Genomic DNA, 19,995 nt, shown 5'->3' on the forward strand with positions numbered 1-19,995 from the left:
CCTCGTAAACCACGAGTAACACACACAAGTGTTGTAAACTATAGTCTACTGCTGAATCACATACAATAGTCATAGGTGTCCTCGTAAACCACGAGTAACACACACAAGTGTTGTAAACTATAGTCTACTACTGAATCATATACAATAGTCATACGTGTCCTCGTAAACCACGAGTAAACACACACAAGTGTTGTAAACTATAGTCTACTGCTTAATCACATACAATAGTCATACGTGTCCTCGTAAACCACGAGTAACACACACAAGTGTTGTAAACTATAGTCTACTGCTGAATCACAATATTCCTCCTTTCTCTATTTCCATCTTCCAGTGTGTCCATGAGCCTGTCGATCCAGCCGTGAAAGGAAGTGATGTCATCTCTGCCAAAGAGGTTTGTTAATACTTTATAACATGATATGAAGTGAAGTTGTTTAATTGCTACTTAATGTGATTCAACAGTACACTATTGTTAACAACCGTGTCTTAAATGTTTACTGAAAGCCTTGTGTCCTCGTAAACCACGAGTAAACACACACAAGTGTTGTAAACTATAGTCTACTGCTGAATCATATACAATAGTCATACGTGTCCTCGTAAACCACGAGTAACACACACAAGTGTTGTAAACTATAGTCTACTGCTGAATCACATACAATAGTCATAGGTGTCCTCGTAAACCACGAGTAACACACACAAGTGTTGTAAACTATAGTCTACTACTGAATCATATACAATAGTCATACGTGTCCTCGTAAACCACGAGTAAACACACACAAGTGTTGTAAACTATAGTCTACTACTGAATCACATACAATAGTCATACGTGTCCTCGTAAACCACGAGTAAACACACACAAGTGTTGTAAACTATAGTCTACTGCTGAATCACATACAATAGTCATACGTGTCCTCATAAACCACGAGTAAACACACACAAGTGTTGTAAACTATAGTCTACTACTGAATCACATACAATAGTCATACGTGTCCTCGTAAACCACGAGTAAACACACACAAGTGTTGTAAACTATGGTCTACTGCTGAATCACATACAATAGTCATACGTGTCCTCGTAAACCACGAGTAACACACACAAGTGTTGTAAACTATAGTCTACTGCTGAATCACAATATTCCTCCTTTCTCTATTTCCATCTTCCAGTGTGTCCATGAGCCTGTCGATCCAGCCGTGAAAGGAAGTGATGTCATCTCTGCCAAAGAGGTTTGTTAATACTTTATAACATGATATGAAGTGAAGTTGTTTAATTGCTACTTAATGTGATTCAACAGTACACTATTGTTAACAACCGTGTCTTAAATGTTTACTGAAAGCCTTGTGTCCTCGTAAACCACGAGTAAACACACACAAGTGTTGTAAACTATAGTCTACTGCTGAATCACATACAATAGTCATACGTGTCCTCGTAAACCACGAGTAACACACACAAGTGTTGTAAACTATAGTCTACTGCTGAATCACATACAATAGTCATACGTGTCCTCGTAAACCACGAGTAAACACACACAAGTGTTGTAAATTATAGTCAACTGCTGAATCATATACAATAGTCATACGTGTCCTCGTAAACCACGAGTAACACACACAAGTGTTGTAAACTATAGTCTACTGCTGAATCACATACAATAGTCATACGTGTCCTCGTAAACCACGAGTAACACACACAAGTGTTGTAAACTATAGTCTACTGCTGAATCATATACAATAGTCATACGTGTCCTCGTAAACCACGAGTAAACACACACAAGTGTTGTAAACTATAGTCTACTGCTGAATCACATACAATAGTCATACGTGTCCTCGTAAACCACGAGTAACACACACAAGTGTTGTAAACTATAGTCTACTGCTGAATCACATACAATAGTCATACGTGTCCTCTTAAACCACGAGTAAACACACACAAGTGTTGTAAACTATAGTCTACTGCTGAATCACATACAATAGTCATACGTGTCCTCGTAAACCACGAGTAACACACACAAGTGTTGTAAACTATAGTCTACTGCTGAATCATATACAATAGTCATACGTGTCCTCGTAAACCACGAGTAAACACACACAAGTGTTGTAAACTATAGTCTACTGCTGAATCACATACAATAGTCATACGTGTCCTCGTAAACCACGAGTAAACACAAGTGTTGTAAACTATAGTCTACTGCTGAATCACATACAATAGTCATACGTGTCCTCGTAAACCACGAGTAAACACACACAAGTGTTGTAAACTATGGTCTACTGCTGAATCACATACAATAGTCATACGTGTCCTCGTAAACCACGAGTAAACACACACAAGTGTTGTAAACTATAGTCTACTGCTGAATCACATACAATAGTCATACGTGTCCTCATAAACCACGAGTAAACACACACAAGTGTTGTAAACTATAGTCTACTGCTGAATCACATACAATAGTCATACGTGTCCTCGTAAACCACGAGTAAACACACACACACACGTGTTGTAAACTATAGTCTACTGCTGAATCACAATATTCCTCCTTTTTCTATTTCCATCTTCCAGTGTGTCCATGAGCCTGTCGATCCAGCCGTGAAAGGAAGTGATGTCATCTCTGTCAAAGAGGTTTGTTAATACTTTATAACATGATATGAAGTGAAGTTGTTTAATTGCTACTTAATGTGATTCAACAGTACACTATTGTTAACAACTGTGTCTTAAATGTTTACTGAAAGCCTTGTGTCCTCGTAAACCACGAGTAAACACACACAAGTGTTGTAAACTATAGTCTACTGCTGAATCACATACAATAGTCATACGTGTCCTCGTAAACCACGAGTAAACACACACAAGTGTTGTAAACTATAGTCTACTGCTGAATCACATACAATAGTCATACGTGTCCTCGTAAACCACGAGTAAACACACACAAGTGTTGTAAACTATAGTCAACTGCTTAATCACATACAATAGTCATACGTGTCCTCGTAAACCACGAGTAAACACACACAAGTGTTGTAAACTATGGTCTACTGCTGAATCACATACAATAGTCATACGTGTCCTCGTAAACCACGAGTAACACACACAAGTGTTGTAAACTATAGTCTACTGCTGAATCACAATATTCCTCCTTTCTCTATTTCCATCTTCCAGTGTGTCCATGAGCCTGTCGATCCAGCCGTGAAAGGAAGTGATGTCATCTCTGCCAAAGAGGTTTGTTAATACTTTATAACATGATATGAAGTGAAGTTGTTTAATTGCTACTTAATGTGATTCAACAGTACACTATTGTTAACAACCGTGTCTTAAATGTTTACTGAAAGCCTTGTGTCCTCGTAAACCACGAGTAACACACACAAGTGTTGTAAACTATAGTCTACTGCTGAATCACATACAATAGTCATACGTGTCCTCGTAAACCACGAGTAAACACACACAAGTGTTGTAAACTATAGTCAACTGCTGAATCATATACAATAGTCATAGGTGTCCTCGTAAACCACGAGTAAACACACACAAGTGTTGTAAACTATAGTCTACTGCTGAATCACATACAATAGTCATAGGTGTCCTCGTAAACCACGAGTAACACACACAAGTGTTGTAAACTATGGTCTACTGCTGAATCACATACAATAGTCATACGTGTCCTCGTAAACCACAAGTAACACACACAAGTGTTGTAAACTATAGTCTACTGCTGAATCACATACAATAGTCATACGTGTCCTCGTAAACCACAAGTAACACACACAAGTGTTGTAAACTATAGTCTACTGCTGAATCACATACAATAGTCATACGTGTCCTCGTAAACCACGAGTAAACACACACAAGTGTTGTAAACTATAGTCTACTGCTGAATCACATACAATAGTCATACATGTCCTCGTAAACCACGAGTAACACACACAAGTGTTGTAAACTATAGTCTACTGCTGAATCACATACAATAGTCATACGTGTCCTCGTAAACCACGAGTAAACACAAGTGTTGTAAACTATAGTCTACTGCTGAATCACAATATTCCTCCTTTCTCTATTTCCATCTTCCAGTGTGTCCATGAGCCTGTCGATCCAGCCGTGAAAGGAAGTGATGTCATCTCTGCCAAAAAGGTTTGTTAATACTTTTTTGAATTTATTTTCACACTCGTTATAACATGATGTGAAGTGAAATTCTTTAATTGCTACTTAATGTGATTCAACAGTACACTATTGTTAACAACTCTGTCTTAACTGTTTACTGAAAGCCTTGTGTCCTCATAAACCATGAGTAAACACACACAAGTGTTGTAAACTATAGTCTACTGCTGAATCACATACAATAGTCATACGTGTCCTCGTAAACCACGAGTAAACACACAAGTGTTGTAAACTATAGTCTACTGCTGAATCATATACAATAGTCATAGGTGTCCTCATAAACCACAAGTAAACACACACAAGTGTTGTAAACTATAGTCTACTGCTGAATCATATACAATAGTCATAGGTGTCCTCGTAAACCACGAGTAAACACACACAAGTGTTGTAAACTATAGTCTACTGCTGAATCATATACAATAGTCATACGTGTCCTCGTAAACCACGAGTAAACACACACAAGTGTTGTAAACTATAGTCTACTGCTGAATCACATACAATAGTCATACGTGTCCTCGTAAACCACGAGTAACACACACAAGTGTTGTAAACTATAGTCTACTGCTGAATCATATACAATAGTCATACGTGTCCTCGTAAACCACGAGTAACACACACAAGTGTTGTAAACTATAGTCAACTGCTGAATCATATACAATAGTCATACGTGTCCTCGTAAACCACGAGTAACACACACAAGTGTTGTAAACTATAGTCTACTGCTGAATCACATACAATAGTCATACGTGTCCTCGTAAACCACGAGTAAACACAAGTGTTGTAAAATATAGTCTACTGCTGAATCACATACAATAGTCATACGTGTCCTCGTAAACCACGAGTAAACACAAGTGTTGTAAACTATAGTCTACTGCTGAATCATATACAATAGTCATAGGTGTCCTCGTAAACCACGAGTAACACACACAAGTGTTGTAAACTATAGTCTACTGCTGAATCATATACAATAGTCATACGTGTCCTCGTAAACCACGAGTAAACACACACAAGTGTTGTAAACTATAGTCTACTGCTGAATCATATACAATAGTCATACGTGTCCTCGTAAAGCACAAGTAAACACACACAAGTGTTGTAAACTATAGTCTACTGCTGAATCATATACAATAGTCATACGTGTCCTCGTAAACCACAAGTAAACACACACAAGTGTTGTAAACTATAGTCTACTGCTGAATCACATACAATAGTCATACGTGTCCTCGTAAACCACAAGTAAACACACACAAGTGTTGTAAACTATAGTCTACTGCTGAATCATATACAATAGTCATACGTGTCCTCGTAAACCACGAGTAACACACACAAGTGTTGTAAACTATAGTCTACTGCTGAATCACATACAATAGTCATACGTGTCCTCGTAAACCACAAGTAAACACACACAAGTGTTGTAAACTATAGTCTACTGCTGAATCATATACAATAGTCATACGTGTCCTCGTAAACCACGAGTAACACACACAAGTGTTGTAAACTATAGTCTACTGCTGAATCACATACAATAGTCATACGTGTCCTCTTAAACCACGAGTAAACACACACAAGTGTTGTAAACTATAGTCTACTGCTGAATCACATACAATAGTCATACGTGTCCTCGTAAACCACGAGTAAACACACACAAGTGTTGTAAACTATAGTCTACTGCTGAATCATATACAATAGTCATACGTGTCCTCGTAAACCACGAGTAAACACACACAAGTGTTGTAAACTATAGTCTACTGCTGAATCATATACAATAGTCATACGTGTCCTCATAAACCACGAGTAAACACACACAAGTGTTGTAAACTATAGTCTACTGCTGAATCATATACAATAGTCATACGTGTCCTCGTAAACCACGAGTAAACACACACAAGTGTAGTAAACTATAGTTTACTGCTGAATCACATACAATAGTCATACATGTCCTCGTAAACCACGAGTAAACACACACAAGTGTTGTAAACTATAGTCTACTGCTGAATCACATACAATAGTCATACGTGTCCTCGTAAACCACGAGTAACACACACAAGTGTTGTAAACTATAGTCTACTGCTGAATCATATACAATAGTCATAGGTGTCCTCGTAAACCAGGAGTAAACACACACAAGTGTTGTAAACTATAGTCTACTGCTGAATCATATACAATAGTCATACGTGTCCTCGTAAACCACGAGTAACACACACAAGTGTTGTAAACTATAGTCTACTGCTGAATCATATACAATAGTCATAGGTGTCCTCGTAAACCAGGAGTAAACACACACAAGTGTTGTAAACTATAGTCTACTGCTGAATCACATACAATAGTCATACGTGTCCTCGTAAACCACGAGTAAACACACACAAGTGTTGTAAACTATAGTCTACTGCTGAATCATATACAATAGTCATACGTGTCCTCGTAAACCAGGAGTAAACACACACAAGTGTTGTAAACTATAGTCTACTGCTGAATCATATACAATAGTCATAGGTGTCCTCGTAAACCAGGAGTAAACACACACAAGTGTTGTAAACTATAGTCTACTGCTGAATCATATACAATAGTCATAGGTGTCCTCGTAAACCACGAGTAAACACACACAAGTGTTGTAAACTATAGTCTACTGCTGAATCACATACAATAGTCATACGTGTCCTCGTAAACCACGAGTAAACACACACAAGTGTTGTAAACTATAGTCTACTGCTGAATCATATACAATAGTCATACGTGTCCTCGTAAACCACGAGTAAACACACACAAGTGTTGTAAACTATAGTCTACTGCTGAATCATATACAATAGTCATACGTGTCCTCGTAAACCAGGAGTAAACACACACAAGTGTTGTAAACTATAGTCTACTGCTGAATCACATACAATAGTCATACGTGTCCTCTTAAACCAGGAGTAAACACACACAAGTGTTGTAAACTATAGTCTACTGCTGAATCACATACAATAGTCATAGGTGTCCTCGTAAACCACGAGTAACACACACAAGTGTTGTAAACTATGGTCTACTGCTGAATCACATACAATAGTCATACGTGTCCTCGTAAACCACAAGTAACACACACAAGTGTTGTAAACTATAGTCTACTGCTGAATCACATACAATAGTCATACGTGTCCTCGTAAACCACAAGTAACACACACAAGTGTTGTAAACTATAGTCTACTGCTGAATCACATACAATAGTCATACGTGTCCTCGTAAACCACGAGTAACACACACAAGTGTTGTAAACTATAGTCTACTGCTGAATCACATACAATAGTCATACGTGTCCTCGTAAACCACGAGTAACACACACAAGTGTTGTAAACTATAGTCTACTGCTGAATCACATACAATAGTCATACGTGTCCTCGTAAACCACGAGTAACACACACAAGTGTTGTAAACTATAGTCTACTGCTGAATCACATACAATAGTCATACGTGTCCTCGTAAACCACGAGTAACACACACAAGTGTTGTAAACTATGGTCTACTGCTGAATCACATACAATAGTCATACGTGTCCTCGTAAACCACAAGTAACACACACAAGTGTTGTAAACTATAGTCTACTGCTGAATCACATACAATAGTCATACGTGTCCTCGTAAACCACAAGTAACACACACAAGTGTTGTAAACTATAGTCTACTGCTGAATCACATACAATAGTCATACGTGTCCTCGTAAACCACGAGTAACACACACAAGTGTTGTAAACTATAGTCTACTGCTGAATCACATACAATAGTCATACGTGTCCTCGTAAACCACGAGTAACACACACAAGTGTTGTAAACTATAGTCTACTGCTGAATCACATACAATAGTCATACGTGTCCTCGTAAACCACGAGTAACACACACAAGTGTTGTAAACTATAGTCTACTGCTGAATCACATACAATAGTCATACGTGTCCTCGTAAACCACGAGTAAACACAAGTGTTGTAAACTATAGTCTACTGCTGAATCACAATATTCCTCCTTTCTCTATTTCCATCTTCCAGTGTGTCCATGAGCCTGTCGATCCAGCCGTGAAAGGAAGTGATGTCATCTCTGCCAAAAAGGTTTGTTAATACTTTTTTGAATTTATTTTCACACTCGTTATAACATGATGTGAAGTGAAATTCTTTAATTGCTACTTAATGTGATTCAACAGTACACTATTGTTAACAACTCTGTCTTAACTGTTTACTGAAAGCCTTGTGTCCTCATAAACCATGAGTAAACACACACAAGTGTTGTAAACTATAGTCTACTGCTGAATCACATACAATAGTCATACGTGTCCTCGTAAACCACGAGTAAACACACAAGTGTTGTAAACTATAGTCTACTGCTGAATCATATACAATAGTCATAGGTGTCCTCATAAACCACAAGTAAACACACACAAGTGTTGTAAACTATAGTCTACTGCTGAATCATATACAATAGTCATAGGTGTCCTCGTAAACCACGAGTAAACACACACAAGTGTTGTAAACTATAGTCTACTGCTGAATCATATACAATAGTCATACGTGTCCTCGTAAACCACGAGTAAACACACACAAGTGTTGTAAACTATAGTCTACTGCTGAATCACATACAATAGTCATACGTGTCCTCGTAAACCACGAGTAACACACACAAGTGTTGTAAACTATAGTCAACTGCTGAATCATATACAATAGTCATACGTGTCCTCGTAAACCACGAGTAAACACACACAAGTGTTGTAAACTATAGTCTACTGCTGAATCATATACAATAGTCATACGTGTCCTCGTAAACCACGAGTAACACACACAAGTGTTGTAAACTATAGTCTACTGCTGAATCATATACAATAGTCATACGTGTCCTCGTAAAGCACAAGTAAACACACACAAGTGTTGTAAACTATAGTCTACTGCTTAATCATATACAATAGTCATACGTGTCCTCGTAAACCACGAGTAACACACACAAGTGTTGTAAACTATAGTCTACTGCTGAATCACATACAATAGTCATACGTGTCCTCGTAAACCACGAGTAACACACACAAGTGTTGTAAACTATAGTCTACTGCTTAATCACATACAATAGTCATACGTGTCCTCGTAAACCACGAGTAAACACACACAAGTGTTGTAAACTATGGTCTACTGCTGAATCACATACAATAGTCATACGTGTCCTCGTAAACCACGAGTAAACACACACAAGTGTTGTAAACTATAGTCTACTGCTGAATCATATACAATAGTCATACGTGTCCTCGTAAACCACAAGTAAACACACACAAGTGTTGTAAACTATAGTCTACTGCTGAATCACATACAATAGTCATACGTGTCCTCGTAAACCACAAGTAAACACACACAAGTGTTGTAAACTATAGTCTACTGCTGAATCATATACAATAGTCATACGTGTCCTCGTAAACCACGAGTAACACACACAAGTGTTGTAAACTATAGTCTACTGCTGAATCACATACAATAGTCATACGTGTCCTCGTAAACCACAAGTAAACACACACAAGTGTTGTAAACTATAGTCTACTGCTGAATCATATACAATAGTCATACGTGTCCTCGTAAACCACGAGTAAACACACACAAGTGTTGTAAACTATAGTCTACTGCTGAATCATATACAATAGTCATACGTGTCCTCATAAACCACGAGTAACACACACAAGTGTAGTAAACTATAGTCTACTGCTGAATCACATACAATAGTCATACGTGTCCTCGTAAACCACGAGTAAACACACACAAGTGTTGTAAACTATAGTCTACTGCTGAATCACATACAATAGTCATACGTGTCCTCGTAAACCACGAGTAAACACACACAAGTGTAGTAAACTATAGTTTACTGCTGAATCACATACAATAGTCATACATGTCCTCGTAAACCACGAGTAAACACACACAAGTGTTGTAAACTATAGTCTACTGCTGAATCACATACAATAGTCATACGTGTCCTCGTAAACCACGAGTAACACACACAAGTGTTGTAAACTATAGTCTACTGCTGAATCATATACAATAGTCATAGGTGTCCTCGTAAACCAGGAGTAAACACACACAAGTGTTGTAAACTATAGTCTACTGCTGAATCATATACAATAGTCATACGTGTCCTCGTAAACCACGAGTAACACACACAAGTGTTGTAAACTATAGTCTACTGCTGAATCATATACAATAGTCATAGGTGTCCTCGTAAACCAGGAGTAAACACACACAAGTGTTGTAAACTATAGTCTACTGCTGAATCACATACAATAGTCATAGGTGTCCTCGTAAACCAGGAGTAAACACACACAAGTGTTGTAAACTATAGTCTACTGCTGAATCACATACAATAGTCATAGGTGTCCTCGTAAACCACGAGTAAACACACACAAGTGTTGTAAACTATAGTCTACTGCTGAATCATATACAATAGTCATAGGTGTCCTCGTAAACCACGAGTAAACACACACAAGTGTTGTAAACTATAGTCTACTGCTGAATCACATACAATAGTCATACGTGTCCTCGTAAACCACGAGTAAACACACACAAGTGTTGTAAACTATAGTCTACTGCTGAATCATATACAATAGTCATACGTGTCCTCGTAAACCACGAGTAAACACACACAAGTGTTGTAAACTATAGTCTACTGCTGAATCATATACAATAGTCATACGTGTCCTCGTAAACCACGAGTAACACACACAAGTGTTGTAAACTATAGTCTACTGCTGAATCATATACAATAGTCATAGGTGTCCTCTTAAACCAGGAGTAAACACACACAAGTGTTGTAAACTATAGTCTACTGCTGAATCACATACAATAGTCATACGTGTCCTCGTAAACCACGAGTAACACACACAAGTGTTGTAAACTATAGTCTACTGCTGAATCATATACAATAGTCATAGGTGTCCTCTTAAACCAGGAGTAAACACACACAAGTGTTGTAAACTATAGTCTACTGCTGAATCATATACAATAGTCATACGTGTCCTCGTAAACCAGGAGTAAACACACACAAGTGTTGTAAACTATAGTCTACTGCTGAATCACATACAATAGTCATACGTGTCCTCTTAAACCAGGAGTAAACACACACAAGTGTTGTAAACTATAGTCTACTGCTGAATCATATACAATAGTCATACGTGTCCTCGTAAACCACGAGTAACACACACAAGTGTTGTAAACTATAGTCTACTGCTGAATCACATACAATAGTCATACGTGTCCTCTTAAACCAGGAGTAAACACACACAAGTGTTGTAAACTATAGTCTACTGCTGAATCATATACAATAGTCATACGTGTCCTCGTAAACCACGAGTAACACACACAAGTGTTGTAAACTATAGTCTACTGCTGAATCATATACAATAGTCATACGTGTCCTCGTAAACCAGGAGTAAACACACACAAGTGTCCTCGTAAAATTACGAACTCTTTAAACATGTGTTTACGGTGGCCAGAGAAGCTGAAGAAGAACGCAAAATGCTTTTTCCCTAAAGCATCTTTTCATTTGTAAATAAAATATTAATAATAATGAAAAAAAAAAAAGTTAAACCACTTGCCCAACAGTATAAATGACTGTAAGACAGAAATAATACTGCCTGACTGGGCCAGTAGAAAAATCCTTAGTGTTGAGCCCTGCAGTGTGAAAATGTGCTTATCCCTAATATCCATAACCACTGTGTCTTTCATGGATTTGTTTTTTTTCTCTCTCTCTAGGAAATTATGGTTAGATCCCAGCAAGAAGCTGGAAGGCCAGGAAGTGGCAATGATGGTAAGAAAATTCTTTAATAACATAATAAAATAACACATGGTATTTTAAAATATTCCAGACAGATCAGCAGTGTGCATTTTTGCAGTTTAATTTGTTTAATTTGAACTCTTTATTTATTTTTTTTTAATCAGAACTCAGAATCTGCTAGACAAGGTACTCAAAAAAGAATACCCTCTCAGCTACCCACTTGAGTGGAATGGATTACTTTTATGATGGGAGGGTGCACTTTTTTGTATATTAAACTCGCTATACACTGCCATTTCAAAACTGGAAAAAGCCGGGATATTATTTAAACATAACTTTAGTTGTTTGTCTGAAAGAAAAAGTCATACAAACAAATTTTTTTGGGTGGGTGAGCAATTCCTTTAGTCAGAATCTGGTTTCAGTATAATTTTTCCCATCAGAATATTTTATATGCTCTGTAAAGGTTTATAAGTCAGATTGTTGCATTTAAAACACTTCCCTTTCTTCCCTATTGGGATACTTCCAATATCCCAAAAACACTTGAATACGTTGGATATGTTGTTGACTTGTATACTTACAGTATCCCAATTGTATTCATCAAAGTTTAAATCCATAACAAGACATGACAGAATAAATGACTGGTGTGATATCAACCTTATACCTCCAGCAAATGAATAACCGAATAAGACAACAATACCAACATGTGTGTATTACTCATTACCACAATTTAATCAGTTTCCTCTTTCATTATAATGTTTATTCTGTTGAAAAAGAGAGAGGAAGGAAGAGAAAGAGGGAAGAGAAGAGAATAGGAATGAGGAGGAGAAAGTCATCTAAAGGTAAAAAAAAAAAATCAACTAAACCAACAGTTGTTTTCTCTCACTTTAAAGGGGTCATATGATTCTATTTTAATAGTTCATTATTTTGTTTATTTGGTGTAACAGAATAGGTAAACATTTTTTAATGTTCACATTTTTTCACATATTTATTATTGTAATTTTCCTATTCACAGTATGTCTGAAATGTGCTGATTTCTGCAAAGTCTCTCCTTTTGAAAAACTCAGAGTGCTCTGATTGGCCAGCTGACCAAGTGCATTTCGATTGCCTGAACACCTCAAGCCTGTCAGAAATATAACGCCCCTTAAAGGAGAACTCTGGTGTGATATTGACCTAAAGTGTATTGAATCATGATACCGAGTGTAAACGTACCTTGCATATCTCATCTCGTCTTGTCCACTGCTGTCCGAAATCTGGGGTCAGTTAGCCAATGCTCACAACAGGCTGTCAATGAGAGTCCATAGGGCATCGAAGAAGCTATGTAAATAAACTACTGTTTTACGCCATTTACGCGTCACAAAGTAGCTCCACACTTCATTGGTAGACTTCCAAGGACCCTGGCATTTAAAACGAGACATTGAGAACTCAGAAAAAGCACCGGTAGTTTATTTACGAGAAGATTTATACAGACAGTAACTGCAAGAAGTTTAGCGGCCGCCGCCATCTTAAATGTAGTCACGATAAGTCGAGTGTCGAGCACGAAGGAAACTACAACCTGATACGTTGATAACTTGATAAATTCCTTGGTGCTCGACACTCGACTTACATTTGCATAATGAACACAAATTAAATGTTTAATTTCAGAAATTGTGTTTCGTTTAGGTTGTAAGACACATCAGCTTGTCAAAGAGGAGATGTCATCTTTAAAAAAATGCTCAGTTTGTGATGGACCATTTTCCCCGCTGAAGTGGTGGGGGCTGAAATGTAAAGGTTAGTATTAAAATTCACATGGGACTTTTTCATGTTGACAGGTGTAATGGTAACAAATACATATATGGCAAATGAACAACATATTACATATATTTAGAAATGATTAAACCATGTTTTGCTTTCTGGCTTAAAGGTAAGAATGGTGACGACATACTATTTCCACATTAAGGGGAGTAAAGAGCAAGTAATGGGAATATTTTCTAGCATTAGAGCTCATAATCATGGTCAGGTTACTATGCAACTTAAAAGGCATGTTATTAAGTAGGCATGAGAGCCAACTTAATGGAATCCGACTTGGGCCCCGTTTACACTAGTGGATTTTAGTTTTAAAACAGATATCCTATCGTTTACACTATAACGCTGCAGTTGTGTTTCAGTGTAAACGGAGGAAAATGGAGACTTTGAACGATGGCGTGGCTGCCCACATTCTCTCTGCGTATCCTTGACGACCGTGTAAACATCATGCGCGTTGTTGAACCCCTAGATATGTGTTTGTAGATTCCTCATTTGATCGTTCCAAGCATGCAGATGCGTCCGCGATTTAAATAATAGGGAATCTACATATCTCTGGTTGTACAGTAGGTGGCCAACCAAAACGCCTACTACCGCTGCATGTACCGCTGCTGCAGGGCCACGGAGTTAACTTTAATTCAGTCGCATGTTAAAGTCGTTCACGAAACTATCGCCAGGTGGCGCAAGGTTTCCAAACTGACTACAATTTTGTTTTGTTAAATAGAGATAAAATAACCAAATAAAACAACAATAACATTATAATATAACACATTTAAAAATTATTAGAAAAATAATTGAAATACCATTTTAGAAACTAGGGATGCTCATTTCGGTTAATTTTCCTGACCGACAACCGCTGCTCGTTATCCGAACATTAACCGTTAACTGATAAAATTAGAATAATAAATTAGTTTAAAATAAAAATAGAATGCATGAGTATCTGTGATGATACATTAAAAATACAAGCAAATGTTTTATTTTAACGTGCAAACAGCAGCATACAGAGCAACAACAAAAACTGTATTGACATATACTTAAATTATCACGCATCAGCAGCGGTTCTGAGAACAAAGAAAATCTGAATGAAAAAAAAAGAATAATATAAATAGGCCTACACTAAATATGTATAAATTAAATAACTACCTAATTAAGATGACAAAACTAAAACACACTGAATCCTTTTATGCGCTTTGAAGAACTGTACCGGTCTTATTCTTCTCGTCGGACATAAAAATATATAGCAGGCCAGCCAATACCTCAGTGTGCCTAGTTTTGAACATGTCCGCATGCTGTACGGATAGGCAGGACCGCTGCCTGTTAACTCTTAGATCCGCAAAAAAACACCATCACAAAAACCCTTTCAATTTGCGGTTCGGGACTTCCATCCACTGTCATATGCGTGTGGAGAAGCGCGTGTTTTACAGCGTTCAGCAATAGCCAATCACAGACATGTATGTTGATTAGATTATCACTGTGGCCAATCAGAGGAGGCTATGTTACAATCCATTCACCAACCAAAGTGCCGGTTTCAGTTTTGCTGATTTCTACACTTTCGCGAACTCTCTTATTAAAACAAACAAAGTGTTGGCATCATGTAAATAAGAGATTAATTGTGCAGTATAAAGGTTATTTTATTACTTTTTAATAACTTTATGAGATTGCGATGAACTCTAGGATGAGTGATAGCTTTCCAGTGATTGTAACGGGAGCGCTTATTGTGCACTTTCTAGACTATAATTCATTCAGAATTTGAATACATTCACTCACGGATTCAGTCTGTAATAACCCAATAACGCCACTTGCCATTGAGTTGCATATACTACATCAGTTTACTAAGTAAAGGTGAAGCGAAATATGTCTGTACAGCCACACTACACGTGTCGACACGCGCGCGTGAGTAAACAGATAACTTACAAATAGCATTATTTCTTTCACCATGCAGCAAACGTAAAAAAAAAAAAAAAGAATAGAAAAAAACCCTTTTAAACCGTTTAACTGATAGTAATAATCGGTTAAAATTCTTACTGTCGGTTAACGGTTAAACGGTCAATATGAGCATCCCTATTAGAAACTTAATTTCAAAACTGTGAAATAAAATGTTGTACGTGATGACATCCTTAAAAAAACGAATTGTCACAAGTTTTAGTGTAGGCCTATCACAAAAATTTTTTGCTCTTGAGCTGTTTTCATACATAATTTCACCTATTGCCCAAATTAACTGCTAATAGCCTGTTCCTCATCAGTTGGAGAAAAAAAAAACATTTATCTGTAGGCTATAGGCCTACATAAAAATATTTTAACAAGTTTAATGAGTTTTCATACTTTGCTAGACTATTTAGATAATTCATTATCAAGCAGGCTATTAATATTTTTTTCTGATTAACTTTTATTAGATTGTATTAAAAATATAAATTGGAATGTTTATTTTGGTTATTTTATTTCTCATAACCTACAACCGATGGTCGTTAAGCCATTAGCTATTAACCGACTAAGATTGTTAAATTACAATGAAATTACATTTGAATTGATATGTGGCTGTATCCCATTAAAAATACCTAAATTCGTTTCCAGGGATTAATTTTATACAAGCAAAAAGCAGCATCAGTCTGTGAGGATTCACATCACATCACGCGCAAAAACCTAGCTATATAGCCTAAAAGAAATGAATAGGCCCATATGCCAAATATATTTTTCTAACGAAATAATAAATTAACAAAACGAAAGGGAAAAAAAACTGCACCAAGTAGTAGCCTACTGTATATGCAGAATTTCTGTAAATATTTGTGATGTACTCTTGAGAAAGTGGCCTCCAATTTGTTTCCTTTTATTTACAAAAGCACAACTGTTTTTATTGTGAATGTACATAAATAAAATATTTAAAATAGTTTCAAATAATGTTTTATTCTTGAACCAGTATTGTAAGCTGTTTCCACTTTTATAAGAGAAAAAAAATCAGATGATCCTGCCGGCGCTGCACACAGTTATAGGCCTATAAGCATTACTAACTGGACAACTTTCTCTTCAGAACAAAATTAGGCCTAATAAATTTAAACTTTCATGTTATTATAAAAACATCAAATTAAGATATGTACACTGGGTACGGAAAGTATTCAGACCCCCTTAAATTTTTCACTCTGTTATATTGCAGCCATTTGCTAAAATAATTTGTTAATTTTTTCCTCATTAATGTACACACAGCACCCCATATTGACAGAAAAACACAATTGTTGACATTTTTGCAGATTTATTAATAAAGAGAAACTGAAATATCACATGGTCCTAAGTATTCAGACCCTTTGCTCAGTATTTAGTAGAAGCACCCTTTTGATCTAATACAGCCACGAGGCTTTTTGGGAAAGATGCAACAAGTTTTTCACACCTGGATTTGGGGATCCTCTGCCATTCCTCCTTGCAGATCTTCTCCAGTTCTGTCAGGTTGGATGGTTGGTGGACAGCCATTTTTAGGTCTCTCCAGAGATGCTCAATTGGGTTTAAGTCAGGGCTCTGGCTGGGCCATTCAAGAACAGTCACGGAGTTCTTTTAGCTGTGTGCTTAGTGTCATTGTCTTGTTGGAAGGTAAACCTTCAGCCCAGTCTGAGGTCCTGAGCACTCTGGAGAAGGTTTTGGTCCAGGATATCCCTGTTCTTGGCCGCATTCATCTTTCCCTTGATTGCAACCAGTCGTCCTGTCCCTGCAGCTGAAAAACACCCCCACAGCATGATGCTGCCACCACCACGCTTCACTGTTGGCACTGTATTGGACAGGTGATGAGCAGTGCCTGGTTTTCTCCACACATACTGTTTAGAGTCCTTCAGGTGTTTTTTAGCAAACTCCATGCAGGCTTTCATGTGTCTTGCACTGAGGGGAGGCTTCTGTCGGGCCACTCTGCCATAAAGCCCTGACTGGTGAAGGGCTGCAGTGATGGTTGACTTTCTACAACTTTCTCCCATCTCCCGACTGCATCTCTGGAGCTCAGCCACAGTGATCTTGGGGTTCTTCTTTACCTCTCTCACCAAGGCTCTTCTCCCCCGATAGCTCAGTTTGGCCGGATGGCCAGCTCTAGGAAGGGTTCTGGTCGTCCCAAACGTCTTCCATTTAAAGATTATGGAGGCCACTGTGCTCTTAGGAACCTTAAGTGCAGTAGAAATTTTTGTAACCTTGGCCAGATCTGTGCCTTGCCACAATTCTGTCACTGAGCTCTTCAGGCCGCTCCTTTGACCTCTTGATTCTCATCTACTCTGACATGCACTGTGAGCTGTAAGGTCTTATATAGACAGGTGTGTGTGGCTTTCCTAATCAGGTCCAATCAGTATAATCAAACACAGCTGGACTCAAATGAAGGTGTAGAACCATCTCAAGGATGATCAGAAGAAATGGACAGCACCTGAGTTAAATATATGAGTGTCACAACAAAGGGTCTGAATACTTAGGACCATGTGATATTTCAGTTTTTCTTTTTTAATAAATCTGCAAAAATGTCAACAATTCTGTTTCTCTGTCAATATGGGGTGCTGTGTGTACATTAATGAGGAAAAAAAAAGATTTTTAGCAAATGGCTGCAATATAACAGAGTGAAACATTTAAGGGGGTCTGAATACTTAACGTACCCACTGTATGTTTGAGAGGTAACTCTTTTTCTTACCATATACAATTTTAGATACAATAATATAAATATGATTTAATGCACTTTTGAACTAGTCTACAGAGAAACGGTGCTTTGACGCAAGCACCACCACAAACACAGACGCTGTCTATAGGCTATTATTTTTTTTCATGTCAACCCTACATTTATTTCATAATTTTTTGCTCATAGATAAGACTAATACTTCATTTGGAAATGCAATGGTCTACTCTTATTTGTGTCCACTCACAATATCAAGAAAAAGCTGTGCTTTTGTAAAAAAAACAAAAATGCATGGTTATTACTAGGCCTACAGCAAAAATATATTTTTATATGAGTTTGAAAATTAAACGGGGCTATCATCGGTGATATTCATCAAAAGCAGCAACAAAAAGCAGTGTGCTCACTGGATGGATGTTCAGTTCATTATGAAAACAAATATAGATTTATTACAATAATATGATTAGCATTTGAACACTATAATAAACACACAAAATGATCTGCATGATGACACTGTTGTTGTTGTTGTTGTTGTTATTATTATTATTTTTGCGAAGTGAGAAGAGTGAAGAGAATTTTACCATTTTACACTAAGCAACAGTAAAGAGACTGAACTGACTCCAGCTGGAGGGGGTAGAGGTTTGGGGGTGGGGGGTTGATAAAGGTGTGAATCTCTCGCTCATACACAGAGCGCAGCAAAAAGTTGTGGAACAGGTTTTGACAAAGTGTCTGTTTTAGGACAAATGCCTCCATTGGTTTGGCTTTTGCAATTTTTTGCAAAGGCAGAGTACACATACAGAGTATGACATGCAATTGTACAAATAATAATGTGCACTTTGTTGATTATAATGAGAGAACTTGAGCTTAAACGGTTTTATCCGTACCTTTTTATCAGTTTCAATATTTTAGCTAAATCGTGACAGGTTTATTTAATTCATTTCTTGTTTTAGTTAGGTCTAAATAATGGGAGTGAAATACAGTGCCTCACGTTTTACTAAAATAATTCATAAAACACGCAATACATTCTTAAGGAGTGTAGATCGTTTCCCAGAGTATTTCTCTGTCAAAATAAAGGACAGGTAACGAATAACTAAGTATGCCTGACAAAAATGTATGCTGTTTTAATCAAAGGAATTTTAAAATATGAATTAAAAATGTACTTGTGATGAATATTAATAACGTGAGAATATTTTTATTTTGCACATTCATGAGTTTGTTTCCTAGCCTACTAAAATAGGCTACCACTTTTAATGCTCCGATGCAAAGTAGCACAGTTTTTTTTCATTCTAAGAAACGCAAATAACTTCATAAGTAGCCTACTAAGTTGTAATTTGTGAATATTAACTACAGTTTGTTTTTTCTTTCATTTTACGCCGACTGCAGCTGTCAAATATAACTCATCAGCGAGGCAAAGCTGACGGCTATTTGCGAAAACTTGCTTTGAAGAGTTTGCTTAATAACTTATGGTTAAAGCGCCACTCGACGGTCAATAGCTGCAAGTGCACTCTGCAGACGCGGTGGCGGTAAAACGCTCATTATGGTTGGCCACCTACTGTATGTGCATGAATGTGGCATGCCTTTTAGGTCGTGTAGTGTAGAGCCGTTGAGAAACAGAGTTGCGACATGCTTTGATCTCGCCGCTGCGTGGTCACATGGTTCATGGAGTTTGAGTAGGATAGACAGCAGTTTCACTATATTTGCAGCAAT

The 19,995-nt window shown here is 37.4% G+C and overlaps 1 protein-coding gene and 1 pseudogene across 1 annotated transcript in view; one reads left to right on the forward strand and one right to left on the reverse strand.

Annotated features, from left to right (window-relative positions):
• Positions 1-19,995, reverse strand: part of LOC141338782 (uncharacterized) — a 551,053-nt pseudogene that overhangs the window by 309,477 nt on the left and 221,581 nt on the right.
• Positions 1-19,995, forward strand: part of LOC141342494 (uncharacterized) — a 47,036-nt gene that overhangs the window by 20,852 nt on the left and 6,189 nt on the right. The window contains exons 4-7 of the mRNA XM_073846955.1: positions 8,144-8,203; positions 11,870-11,924; positions 12,662-12,727; positions 13,548-13,655. Of these exons, the coding sequence (XP_073703056.1) occupies positions 8,144-8,203; positions 11,870-11,924; positions 12,662-12,727; positions 13,548-13,655 (289 nt within the window). The remainder of the gene's footprint in view (positions 1-8,143; positions 8,204-11,869; positions 11,925-12,661; positions 12,728-13,547; positions 13,656-19,995) is intronic.

Source organism: Garra rufa, chromosome 1 (assembly GCF_049309525.1).
Source record: "Garra rufa chromosome 1, GarRuf1.0, whole genome shotgun sequence".
NCBI lineage: Eukaryota > Metazoa > Chordata > Actinopteri > Cypriniformes > Cyprinidae > Garra > Garra rufa.